The 20,419-nt window shown below is 40.3% G+C and overlaps 1 protein-coding gene and 1 long non-coding RNA gene across 2 annotated transcripts in view; one reads left to right on the top strand and one right to left on the bottom strand.

Annotated features, from left to right (window-relative positions):
- The window catches only part of LOC138990755 (uncharacterized), a 147,826-nt gene that overhangs the window by 2,911 nt on the left and 124,496 nt on the right, over positions 1–20,419 (top strand). The window lies entirely within an intron of this gene.
- CPA6 (carboxypeptidase A6) overlaps positions 19,358–20,419 on the bottom strand; it is a 295,184-nt gene continuing 294,122 nt past the window's right edge. Inside the window, exon 11 of the mRNA XM_070382835.1 lies at positions 19,358–19,837. Within this exon, the coding sequence (XP_070238936.1) occupies positions 19,650–19,837 (188 nt within the window). The 3' untranslated portion in view covers positions 19,358–19,649. The remainder of the gene's footprint in view (positions 19,838–20,419) is intronic.

Below are 20,419 nucleotides of genomic sequence, written 5' to 3'. Positions count from 1 at the left end.
GGTGTGTGTGTGTATATATATATATACGTATATGGGACATAACTGCAAGAACATAATTATACTAAAATTTTACGTTTTTATTTGAAATGTAACTGGTGTCCTCTTATTTTTATTTGCTAAATCTGGCAACTATGATTGGGGTGTGCAGAAAGGGCAGGGTTTGGGGTTTGTTTTTGTGTTCAGTGAAAATCAGGCACAAATAATGAGCCTGTGGTTATCAAACCATAGCTTGCATTAAAATCACCTGCTGCTGCTGCTCTAAGTCACTTCAGTCGTGTCCGACTCTGTGCGACCCCATAGACAGCAGCCCACCAGGCTCCCCTGTCCCTGGGATTCTCCAGGCAAGAACACTGGAGTGGGTTGCCATTTCCTTCTCCTGTGCATGAAAGTGAAAAGTGAAAGTGAAGTTGCTCAGTCGTGTCTGACTCAGTGACCCCATGGACTGCAGCCTACCGGGCTCCTCTGTCCATGGGATTTTCCAGGCAGAGCTTGTTAAAACAATTGAGTCCAAATTTCTGATTCAGTAGGTCTGGGTGAGGTCCTGAAAATTTGCATTTTTAATGTTCCCAGGCATTGCTAATTCTGTTGATTCCAGGTATTGCTAATTCTGTTGATTCCAGGTATTGTTTGAAAACTAATGATTGGCGTCAATGCACTGCAGATGTATGTATAAGACTTGCTAGAAATGTGGCGTTAACGTATCCTAGTATCCTGTCCATTGCCAGTCTGCCTAACACACTAAACTATGCATCATTAATGAAGGACAACATTCAAACATAATGTATTGTCACGTCATTTCAATAAACCACTTATATATGGTTGCCTCCATTGCCAGGCATTATGGCTACTCTACAGGTCAGTTATTTGCCTCTGTAGTGAGTGAATTTCCTTTTTAAAAATTATAAAATGTATTTCTAGTTGAAGGATGATTGCTTTAGAATATTGGTTTAGTTTCTGCCATACAATAATATGAATTAGCCGTGCTGTTGCTGCTGCTAAGTTGCTTCAGTTGTGTCCGACTCTGTGCAACCCCTAGACGGCAGCCCACCAGGCTTCCCCATCCCTGGGATTCTCCAGGCAAGAACACTGGAGTGGGTTGCCATTTCCTTCTCCAATGCATGAAAGTGAAAAGTGAAAGTGAAGACGCTCAGTCGTGTCTGACTCTTAGCGACCCCATGGACTGCAGCCTACCAGACTCCTCCGTCCATAGGATTTTCCAGGCAAGAGTACTAGAGTGGGGTGTCATTGCCTTCTTCATGAATTAGCCATAGGTATACATATTTCTCTTCCCTTTTGAAGCTCCCTTCCACCCTGGATTGCCTTTTAATGAGTGTGAAATGAAAATTCCATACTAAAATGAGAATAAATTGAAAATTTGATAAACTCATAAGACAGTAATATCAGAGAACCTTTGTTAAATTATATACCAAATATTTAACAAGGTGACACACTCCGGAATTATTTACATTTTATTAAATACCTCCATAATTTCCATACCCAATTATATATATATATAGCTTTGATACAACCTTAGGAGTTTTGAAGTACCCAGATAGGCATTTCCACACATGACTTTTTCCAGGGACCTGATTTCTTGGAGGGAAATGGTGGGATTTGCTTGCACTTTTCATGGAAATGGAACATATTAAAATGTTTTAAAATAACCTTAAAGCTGACATTTTAAATTTCTACCATCAAGATTATTGCATTTTATTTTATTTTTTACTCCTCTGTTTATTGACCCATTAAAATTGATTTGGTCTCCCTGTTGTGAGGGAGAGAAGTACATAGAGGGAAAAAAAGTTCGGAGAAGGCAATGGCAAGCCACTCCAGTACTCTTACCTGGAAAATCCCATGGATGGAGGAGCCTGGTGGGCCGCAGTCCATGGGATCGCTAAGAGTCGGACAAGACTCAGCGACTTCACTTTCACTTTTCACTTTCATGCATTGGAGAAAGAAATGGCAACCCACTCCAGTGTTCTTGCCTGGAGAATCCCAGGGACGGGGGAGCCTGGTGGGCTGCCGCCTATGGGGTCACACAGAGTCGGACACGACTGAAGTGACTTAGCAGCAGCAGCAGCAGTAGCTGCTGATGTAGCGTTTGGTCAGATTCCTATGTGAGACTAGGACAGCGGGAAAAAAAGTAATGTCACACACACATCTTGGCTCTTTCTCTATTCTGATGTACAGGCCATGCAACCTTTAAGATTTCTAAACACCATCTGTATCTACTACAAGGTAATATAATTTAACTCCCCCAAAGGCAGGTAAAGGTAGAAGGAAAAGCTTACAAGTTAAGAATACGCAAGTTTGTCTGTTGCTGTATATGCACAAGCATAAATGATTTAGAAAATTTGGAATACGGGCCAGGCATGGCTGTATGGTGTACTGCCAGACTAGGGGACATGATGTACCCCTTCTTATTTGTGGACTTATAGTCTTGGCAAAGTTCAGGACCAGAGATGACCTGTGGCCTGAAGGTCTGGGGATGGAGTGTGTGCCTGCGTGCCCCGCCATCAGTGGAGTGGTTTATTGCATATTCTTGACCCACACTGAAGAAGCGGGAACAGTGAGACAGCTGCAAACCAGGATGAGAGTGAGCCTTGCACCCAGTGGAGTCAGGAGGACACAGGGGCCATGTGAAGTGAAGGCTGTACTTCCCTCCTGTTTTGTTGTTCAGTTGCTAAGTCATATGCGACTGTTTGTGACCCCATGGACTGCCGCATGCCAGGCTTCCCTGTTCTTCACTACCTTCTGGAGTTTGCTCAGACTCATGTTCATTGAGTCAGTGATGCTATCTAACTAACTATCTCATCCATTCCACTTTCTTTTCCTCCTGCTGTCAATCTTTCCCAGCATCAGGGTCTTTTCCAATGAGTTAGCTCTTCACATCAGGTGGCCAAAGTATAAGAGATTCAGCATCAGTCCTTCCAATGAATATTCAGGATTGATTTCCTTTAAGATTGACTGGTTTTCTCTCCTTGCTGTCCAAGGGACTCTCAAGAGTCTTCTCCAACACCACAGATCAAAAGCATCAATTCTTTGGTGTTCAGCCTTCTTTATGGTCCAACTCTCACATCTGTACATGACTGCTGGAAAAACCATGGCTTTGAACATAAGGACCTTTGTTGGAAAGTGATGTCTCTGCTTTTTAATGTGCTGTCTAGGCTAGTCATAGCTTTTCTTCCAAGGAGCAAGCATATTTTAATTTCATGGCTGCAGTTGTTGTCCTCAGTGATTTTGGAGCTCAAGAAAATAAAATCTGTGACTGCATCCACTTTTCCCCCTTCTATTTGCCTTGAAGTGATGGGACCAGCTGCCATTTTGAATGTTGAGTTTCAAGCCTTTTTCACACTTTTCTTTGACTCTCATCAAAGTTACCCACTGAATCACTAGAAATTCTTTCCCATGGTAATTGAGGGATTATTCCCTGCCAGAAGGTGCATTCTGTGCAAAGAGGGCTAAAATCCTTTCATCATGTGGTTTATTTGAGTTAACTGTATGTCTTCTGTTATCTGAATATGTGTGTTTCCAGCCTCTACAGATTCATATGTTGAAGCCCTAACTCCCAGTGTGGATGTATTTGGTGATGGAGCCTCTGAGGAAGCAATTAAGGTTAAATGAGGTCACAGGGGTGTGGCCCTGATTGAATAGGATTTGTGTGCTTATGAAAAGAGATACCAGAGTGTTCACTCTCTCTGTCTCTTCCCCCCACCCCGTGTGTGCTTGCATGTTATGTTCCTTCAGTTTTGTCCAACTCTTTGTGACCCTGTGGACTATAACCCACCAAGCTACCATGCATCAAGAAAGGCCAGGAACTATGATCTTAGAATCCAGGCTCTGGATCTGTGAAAAAATGGGTGCTATTTAAGTCACCCAGTCTGCAGTATTTTGCTATGGTTGCAAGAGCTGACTAATAACCTTTCAAAAGACAGATAAGAGGACTTCCTTCGGGGACAGAAGATTTGGTCTTTTCAGGAAGAGGAGTGGAGAGAGATCTAGAGGTAGAGACCTATCTGGAAAGGCAGGCCATCGGTGGGTGCTTCAGCTGGGGCTCATGGTGGTGGTGGTGGGATTTCTTGAGCAGTGGGAGGCAACAGAGGGAGCTGGATATCTAGAGGAGATAGAGGTAGCCAAGAGAGGAGGCACTGTTGATAACTTTATACCTTCTTGATTTTGCTCGTGAATCATTTGGGCAGGAGGCACAGAGCAGTTGCTCAATAAACCTTTGGGTAACTACATTAACTCCTTTGAGGCATGGATTTGCTCTGGCATGATTGCTTATTTGTCACACATGCAGAATGGTAAATGTATCCAGTAACTGGTTTAGTCTTGTTAGTTTAAGCTTTTAAGAATAAAATCTTTATTATCCCCAGGAATACCAAACAGGGAGATTTCTTCTCAGCAAAGCCTGTATTTAAATCATTTCCTCCTTTTTTTAGATGAGATAGTTACTGAAATGTTTTTCTTCTAAGTTGACTTGCATTGTCAACAGTGTGCTATACAAAAAAAAAAAAGAATTTCCTTTGGCTAAACAAGGCAACCAGTAGCTTGACTATGCTAAAAGTAGATCAAGGTGAAATCCTAATGATCATTTACCCATAATCGATGAGGACCTCTGCAAGCTTTGATTAGATTAATATCCTCCACCATCACCATACCCACCCCTTGGTCCAGTAAAATTTGCCTGCATCTCCTACCCTGTGTTTTTACATATTTGTAAAATTTGGAGACTGTTGCTTGGTAGGAATGATATGAAGCTCAGGTCCTGCGTAATATGTGCTTATTGCTCAGAAAAATATTAAAGGAAGACTCCTCTGGAGTATGACTAAGAGACCCAGTCAGAATCTTCTCTTTCTAAATATAAAGCCAAACATACTTCTTGTCTCACTGTGCCCTCTCTTTATGAGTAGTTACATTTGGAATTTTGAAGACACTTTATTCCATGGTATACTCATGCCATTTTCATTAACATTGTGGAAATACAATCTAACTTTGAACTAAAAGCCACTGATTAAAATCTCCAAGTAATATTATGCAGCAAATAATGCCTGGGTTAAATATAAAAGCAGAGTAACTATGGAAAACTGGGCCATTCTTCTCATATGCAACCCCACAAGAGTTTTAATAAAATGTTTTGTATGGCACCAGAAATTGGTGCTGGCTGATCAAACAGGAAAGGAGTTTATTGTATAAATATTTATGGGAGAACAGGCTCACAGCTAAGAATCTGGGGATGATGTCCAACTACAGGCTGCAGAACAGGCCTGCTGAGTTTAACCATAACCTTCACTGTAGCTGCCCCCACCCCACCACCACTGTTTCTGTAGCGTGAGTTTGGCTGCTATTTTTAAAAAAATTATTTTACTGAAGTATACCTGACTTACAATGTGTTTAATTTTGGCTGTGCAGCAAAGTGACTTAGTTATACACATGTAATTTTTCCATTATGGTTTATTATAGGATATTGAATATAGTTCTCTGTGCTTATACAGTAGGGCCTTGTTTATCCATCCGTATATAAAACTTTTATCTGCTAACCTCAACCTCTCACTTAGTCTCTCCCTCAACCCCCTCCCCCTTGGCAACCACAGTTCTGTTCTCTATGTCTGTGAGTCTGTTTCAGTTTTATAGATGAGTTCATTTGTGTCCTATTTTAAATTCCACATGTAATTCATGATATATGGTATTTGTTTTTCTCTTTTTGACTTCACTTAGTACGATAATCTCTAGGTCCTTCCATGTTGCTACAGTTCAGTTCAGTTGCTCAGTCATGTCTGACTCTTTGTGACCCCATGGACCACAGCACACCAGGCTACCATGTCCATCACCAATTTCCAGAGTTTACCCAAACTCCTCTCCATTGAGTCGGTGATGCCATTCAACCATCTCACTCTCTATCGTCCCCTTCTCATTCCACCTTAAATCTTTCCCAGCATCAGGTGGCCAAAGTATTGGAGTTTCATTCAGCTTTAACATCAGTCCTTCCAATGAATATTTAGGATGGATTTCCTTTAGGATGGACTGGTTGGATATCCTTGCAGTCCAAGGCACTCTCAAGAGTCCTCTCTAACACCACAGCTCAAAAGCATCAATTCTTCGGCACTCAGCTTTCTTTATAGTCCAACTCTCACATCCATACATGACTACTGGAAAAACCAATGCCTTGACTAGATCAACCTTTGTTTTCAAAGTAATATCTCTGCTTTTTAATATGCTGTCTAGATTGGTCATAGCTTTTCTCCCAAGGAGCAAGCATCTTTTAATTTCATGGCTACAGTCACCATCTGTAGTGATTTTGGAGCCCCCAAAAATAAAGTCTGCCACTGTTTCCACTGTTTCCCCATCTATTTGCCATGAAGTGATGGGACCAGATGCTATGATCTTCGTTTTCTAAATGTTGAGTTTTCAGCCAACTTTTTCACTCTCCTCTTTCACTTTCATCAAGAGGCTTTTTAGTTCTTCTTAGCTTTCTGCCATAAGGGTGGTGTCATCTGCATATCTGAGGTTATTGATATTTCTCCCAGCAATCTTGATTCCAGCTTGTGCTTCCTTCCTTGTGCCCAGCGTTTGTCATTATCTACTCTGCATATATGTTAAATAAGCACGGTGACAATATACAGCCTCGATGAACTCCTTTTCCTATTTGGTATCAGTCTGTTGTTCCATGTCCAGTTCTAACTGTTGCTTCCTGACCTGCATACAGATTCTCAGGAGGCAGGTCAGGTGGTCTGGTATTCCCATCTCTTTAAGAATTTTCCAGAGTCTGTTGGTGGTCCACACAGTCAAAGGCTTTAGCATAGTCAATAAAGCAGAAATAGATGTTTTTCTGGAACTCTCTTGCTTTTTTGATGATCCAGTGGATGTTGGCAATTTGATCTCTGGTTCCTCTGCCTTTTCTAAAACCAGCTTGAACATCTGGAAGTTCATGGTTCATGTGTTGTTGTAGCCTGGCTTGGAGAATTTTGAGCATTACTTTACTAGCTTGTGAGATGAGTTCAATTGTGCAGTAGTTTGAGCATTCTTTGGCATTGCCTTTCTTTGGGATTGGAATGAAAACTGATCTTTTCCGGTACTGTGGCCACTGCTGAGTTTTCCAAATTTGCTGGCATATGGAGTGAAGCACTTTCACAGCTTCATCTTTTAGGATCTGAAATAGCTCTACTGGAATTCTATCACCTCCACTAGCTTTGTTCGTAGTGATGCTTCCTAAGGCCCACTTGACTTCATATTCCAGTATGTCTGGCTCTAGGTGAGTGATCACACCATCTCAGTTATCTGGGTTATGAAGCTCTTTTTTGTACAGTTCTTCTGTGTATTCTTGCCACCTCTTTTTAATATCTTCTGCTTCTGTTGGGTCCATACCATTTCTGTCCTTTATTGAGCCCATCTTTGCATGAAATGTTCCTTTGGCATCTCTAATTTTCTTGAAGGGATCTCTAGTCTTTCCCATTCTGTTGTTTTCCTCTATTCCTTTGCATTGATCACTGAAGAAGGCTTTCTTATCTCTTCTTGCTGTTCTTTGGAACTCTGCATTCAAAAGGATATATCTTTCCTTTTCTCCTTTGCTTGTTGCTTCTCTTCTTTTCACAGCTATTTGTAAGGCCTCCTCAGACAACCAGTTTGCCTTTTTGCATTTCTTTTTCTTGGGGTTGGTCTTGATCCCTGTCTCCTGTACAGTGTCATGAATCTCCGTCCATAGTTCATCAGGCACTCTATCAGATCTAGTCCCTTAAATCTATTTCTCACTTCCACTGTATAATCATAAGGGATTTGATTTAGGTCATACCTGAATGGTCTAGTGGTTTCCCCTACTTTCTTCAATTTAAGTCTGAAATTGGCAATAAGGAGTTCATGATCTGAGTCACAGTCAGCTGCTGGTCTTGTTTTTGTTGACTGTATAGCACTTCTCCATTTTTGGCTGCAAAGAATATAATCAATCTGATTTCGGTGTTGACCATCTGGTGATATCCATGTGTAGAGTCTTCTCTTGTGTTGTTGGAAGAGGGTGTTTGCTATGACCAGTGCATTCTCTTGGCAAAACTCTATTAGCCTTTGCCCTGCTTCATTCTGTACTCCAGGGCCAAATTTGCCTGTTACTCCATGTTGCTACAAAAGACTTTATTTCATTCTTTGTTATAGCTGGGTAACATTCCATTGTATGTGTATGTGTATACACACCACATCTTCTTTAGCCATTCATCTGTCAGTGGATATTTGGTTTGTTTCTATGTCTTGGCTATTGTGAACAGTGCTGCTCTGAACACTGGGGTGCATGTATCTTTTTTGAATTAGAGTTTTGTCTGGTTGGCTGCTATTTTTGCCACCTCATGGATGCTGAGCGGTACTTACTCTTCCTCAAGTTGCTCACTTAAAAAAAAAAATTCCTGTATTAAAAAATTGTTACAAACATATAATATGAGACTTACCCTCTTACTGCATTTTTATGTGTGTAATCCAGTATTGTTAACTATAGGCATGATGTTATAAAGAGATCTCTAGGGCTTATCTTACATAACTGAAACTTAATGACTATTGAATAGCAACTCTCACTTCTGGGCCTATTATCAGGGGAGCCTAAGTCACATGCTTGTATTCTGTGTGTTGGGCAAATGATACTAAGCTTATTTCTGGGTTTCACCTTGGGAACCCAGGATTTTTACATCTTCATATTTCCCTAGACATGGGCAAGGGTATTCTAGGGTGCTAACCAAACAGAAATTATAATAAACATCCAGTATAGAGTTTAATGTTTTTAACTAGGATCCAAATGGTTCATTTTCAAATAATGTATATTTATATATTCAAACGAATAAGGCCCAGTAATTTCAAAGTCCTTGTTGACCAAGACAAAGCCATGTATAATCTTCAGCAATGATTCTTTTTTATAAATGTATGTATTTAATTCTTTATTTTTGACTGCACTGGGTCTTCGTTGCTGTGCATGTGCATTCTCTAGTTGTGGTGGGTGGGGGCTACTTTCTAGCTGTGCGCTAGTTTCTCAGTGTAGTGGCTTCTCGTTGCAGAGCATGGGCTCTAAGTGTGTGGGCTCAGTCATTGTGGCCCACAGGCTTAGTTGCTCCCGGCATGTGGGGTCTTGCTGGACCAGGGATCCAACTAGTGTCCCTTGCATTGCAAAGTGAACTCTTAGCCACTGAGCCACCAGGAGAGCCCCAGAAATGATTTCTAGAATTCCTTCTTTACTCTCCTATCCGTTATCCTATGAACTGCAGCTGCCTGTGCCTCCTGCCCTCAAAGGCCCTGGGAAAGTTCCCATCTGTCAAAGGAGCCTCCCACTCCTCTTCTGCTTTCTTCACTTCTTCCCCCAGTTCCCTATCGCAAAAACTTAAGAAGGGTCTGCTAGGGAAGAATGCACGTTGGAGGGAGGCAGAGAAAAGAGACTAAGACACATGAAGCTAGAATTCTCTTTAGCCTTTAAAAGAAGGGGAATAGATAGGGAAAGACAGTGGTATGCTGAAAATTTGTATCCAGGTATAAGAGAAACACTTGTAGTAGTATACTTGGAATGATTAATTGGCTAACAAAATATGCAGATTGCTATAAGATCTGTGGTTGAAATGTTGTTTGTGACTCAAAGTCTTCTATATAAAAGCAGCTTAAAGATGATAAAAAAGAACAGACTGAAGTTATTGTAAAGGAAACATAAAGGCTAGTGTTCATATTTGAAAGTCTTTCAGTTGTGTCCAACTCTTAGTGACCCTCTGGATTGTAGCTCACTAGGCTCCTCTGTCCATGGAATTCTCCAGGCAAGAATACTGGAGTGAGTTGCCATTACCTTCTCCAAGGAATCTTCCTAACCCAAGGATTGAAACCTTGGCATCCTGCATTGCAGGCAGATATTTTTTACTGTCTGAGCCACCAGGGAAGCCCAGTGTTCATATTTATGACAGTAAAAAAAAAATTGATTTCAAGTTCCCAGTATAGAATTCTTTAGTTAATAGTATCTCAGAGTTACTATTATTGTTCTAAATGATTGATTGATTCTTGGACACTCCTGCTTAGCTCGGTTCTACCTCTTTAGGATCTCCCTGATAGTTGGTGATAGGTGCTGCAGTGGCACTTACTTCAAATATTCATTCTTTTATGAAATTCCCTTGACACTGGCACAAAGCCATTGAAGTGTCTCTTTATGTCTGCTGCTCTACCAAATGAAAACCTTACACAAGATTTCAGACCACTGTTGCTTGAGATAGGACAGCTGGATCTGAAAACATCCAGCAACACAATTTCTACTGAGCAGATGTCAGATAGCTTCCTTTAGAATAGTGGATACAGCTTTACATTACTGAAGAATTCTACCTAGGGTAGCAGAGATCTGTGCTTCTGCCAGAAGTATAACTGCAGAAATAGAAATTCAATAACTGAACCTAACAGTAGTCCTTTGGTTGTTGCAAATGATTTCTTCCAGAGCATTTGCCCTGAACTGTTGGCTCATTTTCTTGGGGTGGTGGGGCTGGGTGTCTTTGTTATCTTTTAGATCTTGCCAACTGGGGCAGCATTTACTTGTGAGACAGTTTAAACATTCAAACACACTGTTTCAGTGTTTTGTGGGAAGCTCTCCTGTTAGTTGAACTCATAAATTATAAGGTGAATAGTACTCCAGAGTCTATATGCTATAACATCTCGTGTTTCTGATATGGTTCTCTCCCCTTGCCTGGGCTGGTGGAATAGGCATTGATGCTCCATGGCAGAAACTCCCGTAGTGCCTCTCCTGGGGAAAGAGGAAGTGGTCCTAAAAGTGATCATTGTGGAAATATGCGGGGGGTGGCGGTTGGGATTGGCAGTGCGTAGAAATGAAGAATGGAGCCTGCTTCAGAAGAACTTCAAGTCGCCTTTAGGTTCATGCGCATTTGTTCAGATGTCTTTGCAGTTCTCAGTGCAATTTGTTTTGTGAAATATATTTGGTATTCAGTGTAGCTGTTTTCAGGTTTATTATGCAATATTCTGATTCATAAAAATATTCCATTAAATGCAATCGCTCATGTAATTACTTTGCTTAATCTGCAGCATACTTTAATTAATGTTGCACAGAATTCTGATTTAATCAATTAGATTTGATCTAGTATAACTTAGCTATAAATACTTTTTATGATGCAGCAACCCCTAATAATTATTGGGAGCTAAGGTAATATGTGACCCTACCTAAAATGAACAAGCTTCCTATGTTAGGAAAAGTAAATCATCATTTGAACTATAATTTTAGTGTTTTAAAAAAGTAAACTATGAAGAGTGGATTGTTCTATTTCCATTAATCGTCTACTAAAAACAACCTCATTGGTAGTGTTAGGACTTAAAAATATGCTTATTTGCATCTATTCCCCAGCAACCTTGAGAACAAAATATTAAGCTCAAGCAAGATTCACCCACTTCCTTTAAAAAATTTTTTTTGGCAATGCCACCCAGTTTCTAGACTTGGGTTTGAACCTGGGCCACAGCACTGAAACCCTGGACTCCTAGCCATGAGGCCACCAGGGAACTCCCAAGATCCATCACTTCTGGGGTGTGTGAACAGTATCTCAGGATGTTTGTTCACTGTCCTGGGTTGAGTTTTCTCTTCCTCCCAGAAAAGATACTTTGAAGTTGTAACTCCCCTAGTACCTGGGGCTGTGACCTTGTTTGGAAATGGGGTCATTGCAGATAGAACTAGTTGAGATCATACTGAAGGAGGGTGGGTCCCCAGTGGCTGGTGGCCTTATAAGAGGACCGCCATATGACGACAGAGACACATGGGGAGAAGGCCATGTGAAAGAAGCTGAGTTTGAAGTTAAGTACTGCAAGTAAGGAACACTAAAGATTCTAGCAACCCACCAGAAACAAGGAAGAGCCAGAGAGGATTCTCCTTCAGGTTTCAGAGGGAGCACAGTCCTGCTGACACCTTGATTTTGGACTTTAGCCTTTTAGAACCCTGACACAACAGATTTCTGTGTTTGTTAAGCCACCCAATTTGTGGTGTTTTATTATAGTATTTCTTGGGAGTAAAAACAACCCAACATAACCAGGATTTGTTAAATTATTAACAAAAGTGAAGGATGGGGGTGTGTATCTTGCTAAACTATTAAAATTCAGGTGCTAAACTATTAAAAATTTTTTTAATTTGAAGTTAACCATTTACATTCCTAAGCAAGTATAGATGTAATTATAACACTTTTTGTTTCCAGCACACCCTCCTCACGCACACAGCACCTAGCAAAATGCTTTGAACGTAAATTATCCAACAGTACGGAATTTTAAAGCTCAGTTTAAAAAGATTAAAAAATGAAAATAGCCTATAAATATTAAAATACCCGCTTATAGAACTTGAGCTGTAAAATATATAGTGCTCCTGAAATGTGAGAATAAGCATTGAAAAGAATTTACATGAGGTTCATCAAGGCAAAATTTCATCTTGAATCTATTTGTGGATAACAAATTATATACCCAGCTAGTTTGTGGATTATTCAGATTCTATATTTTCTGTCACCCTTGTTTTGACTTTGAAAAAATTACCTTTAGCACCTATGCTATATGAAGGGCAGGGATAAATAATAAAAATTTAAGTTCTAGGTATTAACTTGCTAACAGATCTTATTTCAGAGGATATAGAAAAAGTAGAATTAAAAAAAATTATTTATTTGGCTGTGCTGGGTTTTAGTTGCCACACGTGGGATTTAATTCCCTGATGAGGGATCAAACTTGTGACCTCTGCTTTGGTAGCATGGAGTCTTAGCCACTGGACCACCAGGGAAGTCCCTAGAAATTTAAAATACAATGAAAAATGAATTTGGGGGATTATCTGTAAATTCTTTTTTTCTCCCTGAATATTCAAGAGTTGACTGTGGTTGGTTGTCATAGGGGTGATAAAGTTTGGAAAGGTATCAGTAGGCAAAGCATCTGGATCTAGACACAGGCAGCCAGCAGAACAAGGGCAACACAGCAGATTCCCAGTTGAAAGGATAAGGGTCCATGAAGGCCGCCAGAGGCCTCCAGGTGATGGTGTGCATCTTTGCCAGATCCTTTGAGAAGCAGCCCCTTTGCATTCTTGGGTCTTTATGACTTAGGGTCTCCTGGTTGCGTCTGGACACTTTGTGTGTGTGAAAGCGTTATTCTCTCAGTTGTGTCCAGCTCTGCAATCCCATGGACTGTAGACCGCCAGGCTCCTATGTCTATGGAATTCTCCAGGCAAGAATATTGGAGTGTGTTGCCATTCCCTTCTCCAGAGGATCTTCCTGACCCAGGGATCAAACCCCGGTCTTCTGCATTGCAGACAGATTCTTTGCACTTTGGCTTTTGCCTATTCTCTGGGTAGAAGTAAATAGTATAAACTAACCCCCAAACATACATGATTTCTGAACATTTACTGCCAGAAGGAATGAGTTGAAGTTTAAATTCCCAGGTGCAATCATCTTTAGCAGGACTGAGCCCCAAACCTGCCTGAGATTCATTTCTACAATATATAACTGGGACTATAAGATAAAAAAGATAAATCAGTTTTGTAAAACATAGATAAAGCTACTATTTCCTGTTTTTCTACTATAGTCTAGGTTCTATGCCAGGCATTCAACGGATAACCTTATTTAATATTAAATTAAATTTTGATTATTTTTTATTGAAATAATGTCTATTTTACAAACATCAACAGACAGGAAGGTGAGTAGTTTGAGAGTTTGTTTTTTAAAAAAAATACTCTTCCTAACTATCACAGCATTGTTAATTGGTTATACTCCAATATAATAAAAAAATTTTTTTAAATCTTCCTTTTAAAAGGGATATACTTCATGATATTTTTCATAATTAAAAAGAGTCAAATAATATGACAAGTGAAAAGTGAAAATGTTAGTTGCTCAGTCATGTCTGACTCTTCGCGACCCCGTGGACTGTAGCCTTCCAGGGTCCTTTATCCATGGGATTTCCTACGCAAGAATACTGGAGTGGGTAGCCATTCCCTTCTCCAGGAGTTCTTCCCGACCCAGGGTTCAAACCGTGTCTCCTGCGTTGCAGTCAGATTCTTTACTGTCTGAGCTACCAGGGAAGCCCTAACATAACAAGGCTTATATCAAAAACAGCAATACCCTGCTCCATCCTCCTTATTTCCAGTTCTCTGTTATTAGTCCAATAATTCTTAATCATTAAAATTGCCTTCTAGAACTTACTTTATTATTTCTAAATAATATATGAATACTGATTTTTAAAAATTTTTTTGTTTGGTTTTAGATCTTGTCTATTGACCTATTACAGCAGACAAAGATTTAACTCTGTACACCCTCCTCTCATATACATTCACCTCTTTCTATCCTTCTCATATATTTATATCAGTTTTTGGTTAAATCAGTATTTAGAGCTGACATTTTAATGATATAGGTATTATTTATAGCTAAGTGACACAGTTCAGTTCAGTTGCTCAGTCATGTCCGACTCGTTGCGACCCCACGAATCGCAGCATGCCAGGCCTCCCTCTCTATCACCAACTCCCTGAGTCTACCCAAACCCATGTCCATTGAGTTGGTGATGCCATCCAGCCATCTCATCCGGACTCTCATGAGTCTTCTCCAACACCACAGTTCAAAAAGCATCAATTCTTTGGCATTCAGCTTTCTTCACAGTCAACTCTCACATCCATACATGACCACTGGAAAAACCATAGCCTTGACTAGACAGACCTTTTTTGGCAAAGTAATATCTCTGCTTTTCAATATGCTATCTGGGTTGGTGATGTGAGAGTTGACTGTGAAGAAGGCTGAGCGCCAAGAATTGATGCTTGAACTGTGGTGTTGGAGAAGACCAGTCATCCTGAGAGTCCCTGGGATTTCTTTGGAAGGAATGATGCAAGCTGAAACTCCAGTATCCAAGAGTTGACTCAGTGGAAAAGACTTTGATGCTGGGAAGGAGAGGAGAAGGGGATGACAGAGAATAAGATGGGATGGCATCACTGACTTTGGAATCTGAATGTTGAGCTTTAAGCCAACTTTTTCACTCTCCTCTTTCACTTTTATCAAGAGGCTTTTTAGTTCCTCTTCATTTTCTGCCATAAGGGTGGTATCATCTGCATATCTGAGGTTATTGATATTTCTCCCGGCAATCTTGATTCCAGCTAGTGCTTCTTCCAGCCCAGCATTTCTCATGATGTACTCTGCATTTAAGTTAAATAAGCAGGGTGACAATATACTGCCTTGACGTACTCCTTTTCCTATTTGCAACCAGTCTGTTGTTCCATGTCCAGTTCTAACTGTTGCTTCCTGACCTGCATACAGATTTCTCAAGAGGCAGATCAGGTGGTCTGGTATTCCCATCTCTTTCAGAATTTTCCACAGTTTATTGTGATCCACAAAGTCAAAGGCTTTGGCATAGTCAATAAAGCAGAAATAGATGTTTTTCTGGAATTCTCTTGCTTTTTCCATGATCCAGCGGATGTTGGCAATTTGATGTCTGGTTCCTCTGCCTTTTCTAAAACCAGCTTGAACATCTGGAAGTTCATGTTTCATGTATTGCTGAAGCCTGGCTTGGAGAATTTTGAGCATTACTTTTCTAGCATGTGAGATGAGTGCAATTGTGCAGTAGTTCAAACATTCTTTGGCATTGTCTTTCTTTGGGATTGGAATGACAACCCTTTTCCAGTCCTGTGGCCACTGCTGAGTTTTCCAAATTTGCTGGCCTATGGAGTGCAACACTTTCACAGCATCATCTTTCAGGATTTGGAATAGCTCCACTGGAATTCCATCGCCTCCACTAGCTTTGTTTGTAGTGATGCTTTCTAAGGCCCACTTGACTTCACATTCCAGGATGTCTGGCTCTAGGTCAGTGATCACATCATTGTGATTATCTGGGTCGTGAAGATCTTTTTTGCACAGTTGTGTGTGTTCTGGCCACCTCTTTTTAATATCTTCTGCTTCTGTTAGGTCCATACCATTTCTGTCCTTTATCAAGCCCATCTTTGCATGAAATGTTCCCTTGGAATCTCTAATTTTCCTGAAGAGATCTCTAGTCTTTCCCATTCTGTTGTTTTCCTCTATTTCTTTGCATTGTTCATTGAGGAAGGCTGTTTTTTTTAATCTCTCCTTGCTAGTCTTTGGAACTCTGCATTCAGATAAGAATAACTTTCCTTTTCTCCTTTTTTTTGGCTTCTCTTCTTTTCACAGCTATTTGTAAGGCCTCCTCAGACAGCCATTTTGCTTTTTTTGCATTTCCTTTCCATGGGGATGGTCTTGATCCCTGTCTCCTGTACAGTGTCACGAACCTCTGTTCATAGTTCACCAGGCACTCTTGTCTATCAGATCTAGTCCCTTAAATCTATTTCTCACTTCCAGTGTATAATCATAAGGGGTTTGATTTAGGTCATACCTGAACAGTCAAGTGGTTTTCCATACTTTCCTCAATTTAAGTCAGAATTTGGCAATAAGGAGTTCATGATCTGAGCCACAGTCAGCTCCTGGTCTTGTTTTTGCTGACTGTATATGATTATATTTCTTCTCAATTGCTGCTTGTTTTTGGTTAGCTTGGTTTCTGTGCTTTTATTACTAACTCATCCCTGAATTTTTGGATATAAGTGAAAATTGCCTCTGAGCATGTTTAAGTGTTCTGTTTCATATATATCTTGGAAAACTTCCTCTGAAGTCTTTAGTTTTCCTTCCCTTATGCCAAGTTAATCATTCTCTAAGGCTGGCACATGCTGTTGCTGGAAAGTTTCCCTTCACCATTATCTTGATTTTTTTTTTAAATGGAGAGGCAAATAATAATTTTATTTATTTTTAAACTGAGGTATAATTTATTTACAATGTTATGTTAGTTTCAGATGTACACCAAAGTGATTCAGTTATACGTTTATGTATTTTTCAGGTTGTGTTATATAATTTTGTTTGTTTGTTTTTGGCTGTGCTGGGTCTCTGTTGCTGTGCACGGGCTTTCTCTAGTCGTGCAGAGTGGGGGCTGTTCTCCGTGGGGTATGCCGGTTTCTCTTGCTGTGGAGCAGGGTTCTAGGTGCATGGGCTTCGGGAGTTGTGGCTCAGGGGCTCTAGCGTGCAGGCTCAATCGTTGTGGTGCACGGGCTTAGTTGCTCCATGGTAGGATCTTCCTGGACCAGGGATGGAACTGGTGTCCCTTGCATTGGCAGGTGGATTCTTACCCACTGTGCCACCAGAAAAGTCCCTTTTTCAGATTCTTTATCTTGAGATTTGTTTATTCTTTTTTATTTTTTAAAGCCAAATATAAATATTTATTAAGCAACCAAGCACAAGGCATGGACGTTCAAATCACACAACTGTAGAGATTTTTTTTCATTCTTTCCTCCTATGTTGAATTTCCTATTTTCTAGGATTTTACATTTTTATCTTCATTTAGACCCTTACTTTGGTAGAGCATATCCTTCAGGAGTTTTCAGAGAAAGATAACTAGGACTTCAGTTATATGAAAATGTCTATATTTTAGCCTGACATTTCATTGATTGTTTTGCTGGGTATAGATTTTTTTTCTGCTCGGCATGTGGGATCTTAGTTCTCCAACCAGGGATCGAATCTGCAACCCCCTACAGTGGAAGCACAGTCTTAACCACTGGACAGTCAGGGAAGGTGTGTTACAGATTTTTAGAATAGATTTTTCCTTCAAAAGTCTAAAGACATTTTTCTATCATCCAGCATCTGTGGTGCTGTTGAGACGTTTCCTGACACTCTGGTCCTTGTTTCTTTGCCATCACTTCTTTTTCTCTCTGGAACTTTTAAGGCTCATCCCTTTATCTTGGTGTTCATGATGTGTTTTGGTCAGCTAAATCCTCTGAGAGGATTTGCTTCTATCACATACTTGGAATGTATAACCAGTCTGGGATTAGTCAGAACTGAACTCTTGGCTAGAGGCCTATCAGACCATCTAGGTAGTCTGAATTGGGGTTGCAAACCTGGGTGAGGGCTCAGTGGCAGTCTGTCCCCTCTCTACTTTTGTCAGAATCTGAAATAATTAATTTGCCTTGGGGATCCATTGGTGGTAGTTTGGGCATTTATTTACACTGAAGGATTAGCACTTTGGAATTCCAGAATTTTGGTCAGAGGAGAATCTGCTATTAGATTTCCCACCCTGGACTCACGGTGGGCTTTGTTCTCTGTGACCACTCTCTGAAACGCTGTGGAAATCAGAGTCTGCACTCAGCTGATCTGACAGATGTTCTCAGTGGACCCCTTACCTTTCTAGGATCCTGTCTTCACTCAAAGCCTGCCCTGAGGTTTCTGTACTTCTTGATCTGATGTTTTAAATATGATTTTTAAAAATTACATATTGTCTAGAAGCTTGAGTTATTTCCACCAGTACAGATACTTATCCTATCATATTCTTAAAAATGGGAATCTATATCACCTTTTTAAAAAACATTAAAAAAATTTTTTGTAACAGTTGCTTTCCAAAGTTGTGTTAGTTTCTGCTGTGTAGCAAAGTGAATCAGCCACACATATACATATATTAATATCTCCTCTTTTTTGGATTTCCTTCCTATTTAGGTCAACACAGCACTGAGTAGAGTTCCCTGTGCTATACAGTCATCAATGCTATTAGTTACCTATTTTATATATAGTAGGGTATATATTGGAGATGGAAATGGCAACCCACTCCAGTGTTTTTGCCTGGAGAATCCCAGAGACAAGGGAGCCTGGTGGGCTGCTGTCTATGGGGTCACACAGAGTCAGATACGACTGAAGTGACTTAGCAGCAGCAGCAGCAGGGTATATATGCCAATCCCAATTACCCAATCTACCCTATCCCACCCCCTGCTTGATATCATCCTTTTAAACCACAATTTCCTCAATTGAAAAATGGGAATGACAGTCGTGTCTGAAAGTGAAAGGTCACTCACTCTGTCTGTCTCTTTGTGACCCCATGGACTGTAGCCTGCTGGGCTCCTCGTCCATGAAATTCTCCAGGCAAGAGTACTAGAATGGGTAGCCATTCCCTTCTCCAGGGGATATTCCTGACCCAGGGATCAAACCCAGGTCTTCTGCATTGCAGGAGCTGGGACTGCAGATTCTGAGCCACCAGGGAAACCCAATAGTATTTGAGGAATTGGTGAGATTGCTAGTAAGTGTAAAGCTCTTAACACTGTGTGGCTCCTCAATTAATGTTTACTCTATTTTTTTTTAAGTGGAATTCTTAAAGTCTGAACATAACTGCCCTTCCTTGCTACATCTTTATAGGTGTTTGGTGCACTAATGCCAGCAGGTGATATGAATAATCTGAGGTCTTATTAGCCTGTATATTTATGATATTAAGAAATATATTTCTTTCCATTCTAAAATTTTCATTTTACATGAGAACCAAGTGATAAAACATGATTAGTAGCCTAGATTTTAATTGAGAACATGAGATTTATTGAAGTAGAATCCCCAATTTGTACATTTCTTGAGACAAATCAGAAAACATCCCCTCCCCACTTAAACAAATAAGACTGTAAATGGATAGAAAATGGATGTCTTCTCTTACAACAAAGTAGGCTATATATATATATTTTAACCATTTTTTTAAATTGCCACAGAGAATGGGATTGCATGAGAAGATTTTAAAGTCCACAGTTAGGTTCCCTCTCAGCAGTTGCCCTTCTCTGTAACAATATCCACCCACTTTCACATGAATCTTGCACAGAATCGGCTCTTTCTGGTGGTTGACCTGCCCCTTGGGGTGGCTCAGGGGCACTTCTTTAGTAGGTGCATTGTGATGTTCTTCACAGCCAGCATGGTCTCTGTACAGGTGGGTTTGATGAGTGTCTCTGGGAGTAAAAAGCCAAAATGCCCAGTGTCACGTAGTTCAAAAGCAAACGTGTAGGGTATTCCATTTTTGTAGGCCCAATCCATTGAGCTACCAGAACTCACATCTAAAAGTTAAAAAAAAAATGTCAACTTCACTAGAGTATGTAATTTTCAAAATGTATATATAGTACTTGCTTACTAAGCTATACTAAATCTTTCCACTTAAATACCCTTTCAACAGGAGCAATTTAACCAGAGTTCCTTAACATTGAGCTCATGGAACTTATAAATCATACCTGCTACCATCATAAATCATCCTAGCCACTTTCAGTCTGGTTCTTGCCTCTGACATTTATGAAAACTTTGCTCTTGGAGGATCTAGTCTATGCAGCAATGCTTTTCCAGTACAATGACCTCAATTTCTCAGCTTCAATTTCAATATCATTTCTCTCCACCCTCACTTCATTCACCAAGAAACATACCCATATTGTGGGCTTTTTTCTTCTCTTCCAAGGTCTAGAATATTGAAATTGTGATCTCAGAAAACCTCATTTCTTCTATATCCCCTGTTTTTCACTCCTGATGAACTTGTTCTTTGCCTTTACTTATTGCAGTTTCTAAGACTGCCCACAGGCTTCTTAGAATTTCATTGAACTCTCTAGCTGACTATGAATTACACCACTAAATTTCTCACTAGACCCTTCTTT

This window comes from Bos mutus, chromosome 14 (genome assembly GCF_027580195.1).
Source record: "Bos mutus isolate GX-2022 chromosome 14, NWIPB_WYAK_1.1, whole genome shotgun sequence".
Lineage (NCBI taxonomy): Eukaryota > Metazoa > Chordata > Mammalia > Artiodactyla > Bovidae > Bos > Bos mutus.
Note: the sequence above shows the minus strand (reverse complement) of the source record. Positions and strands in the feature narration are given on the sequence as shown.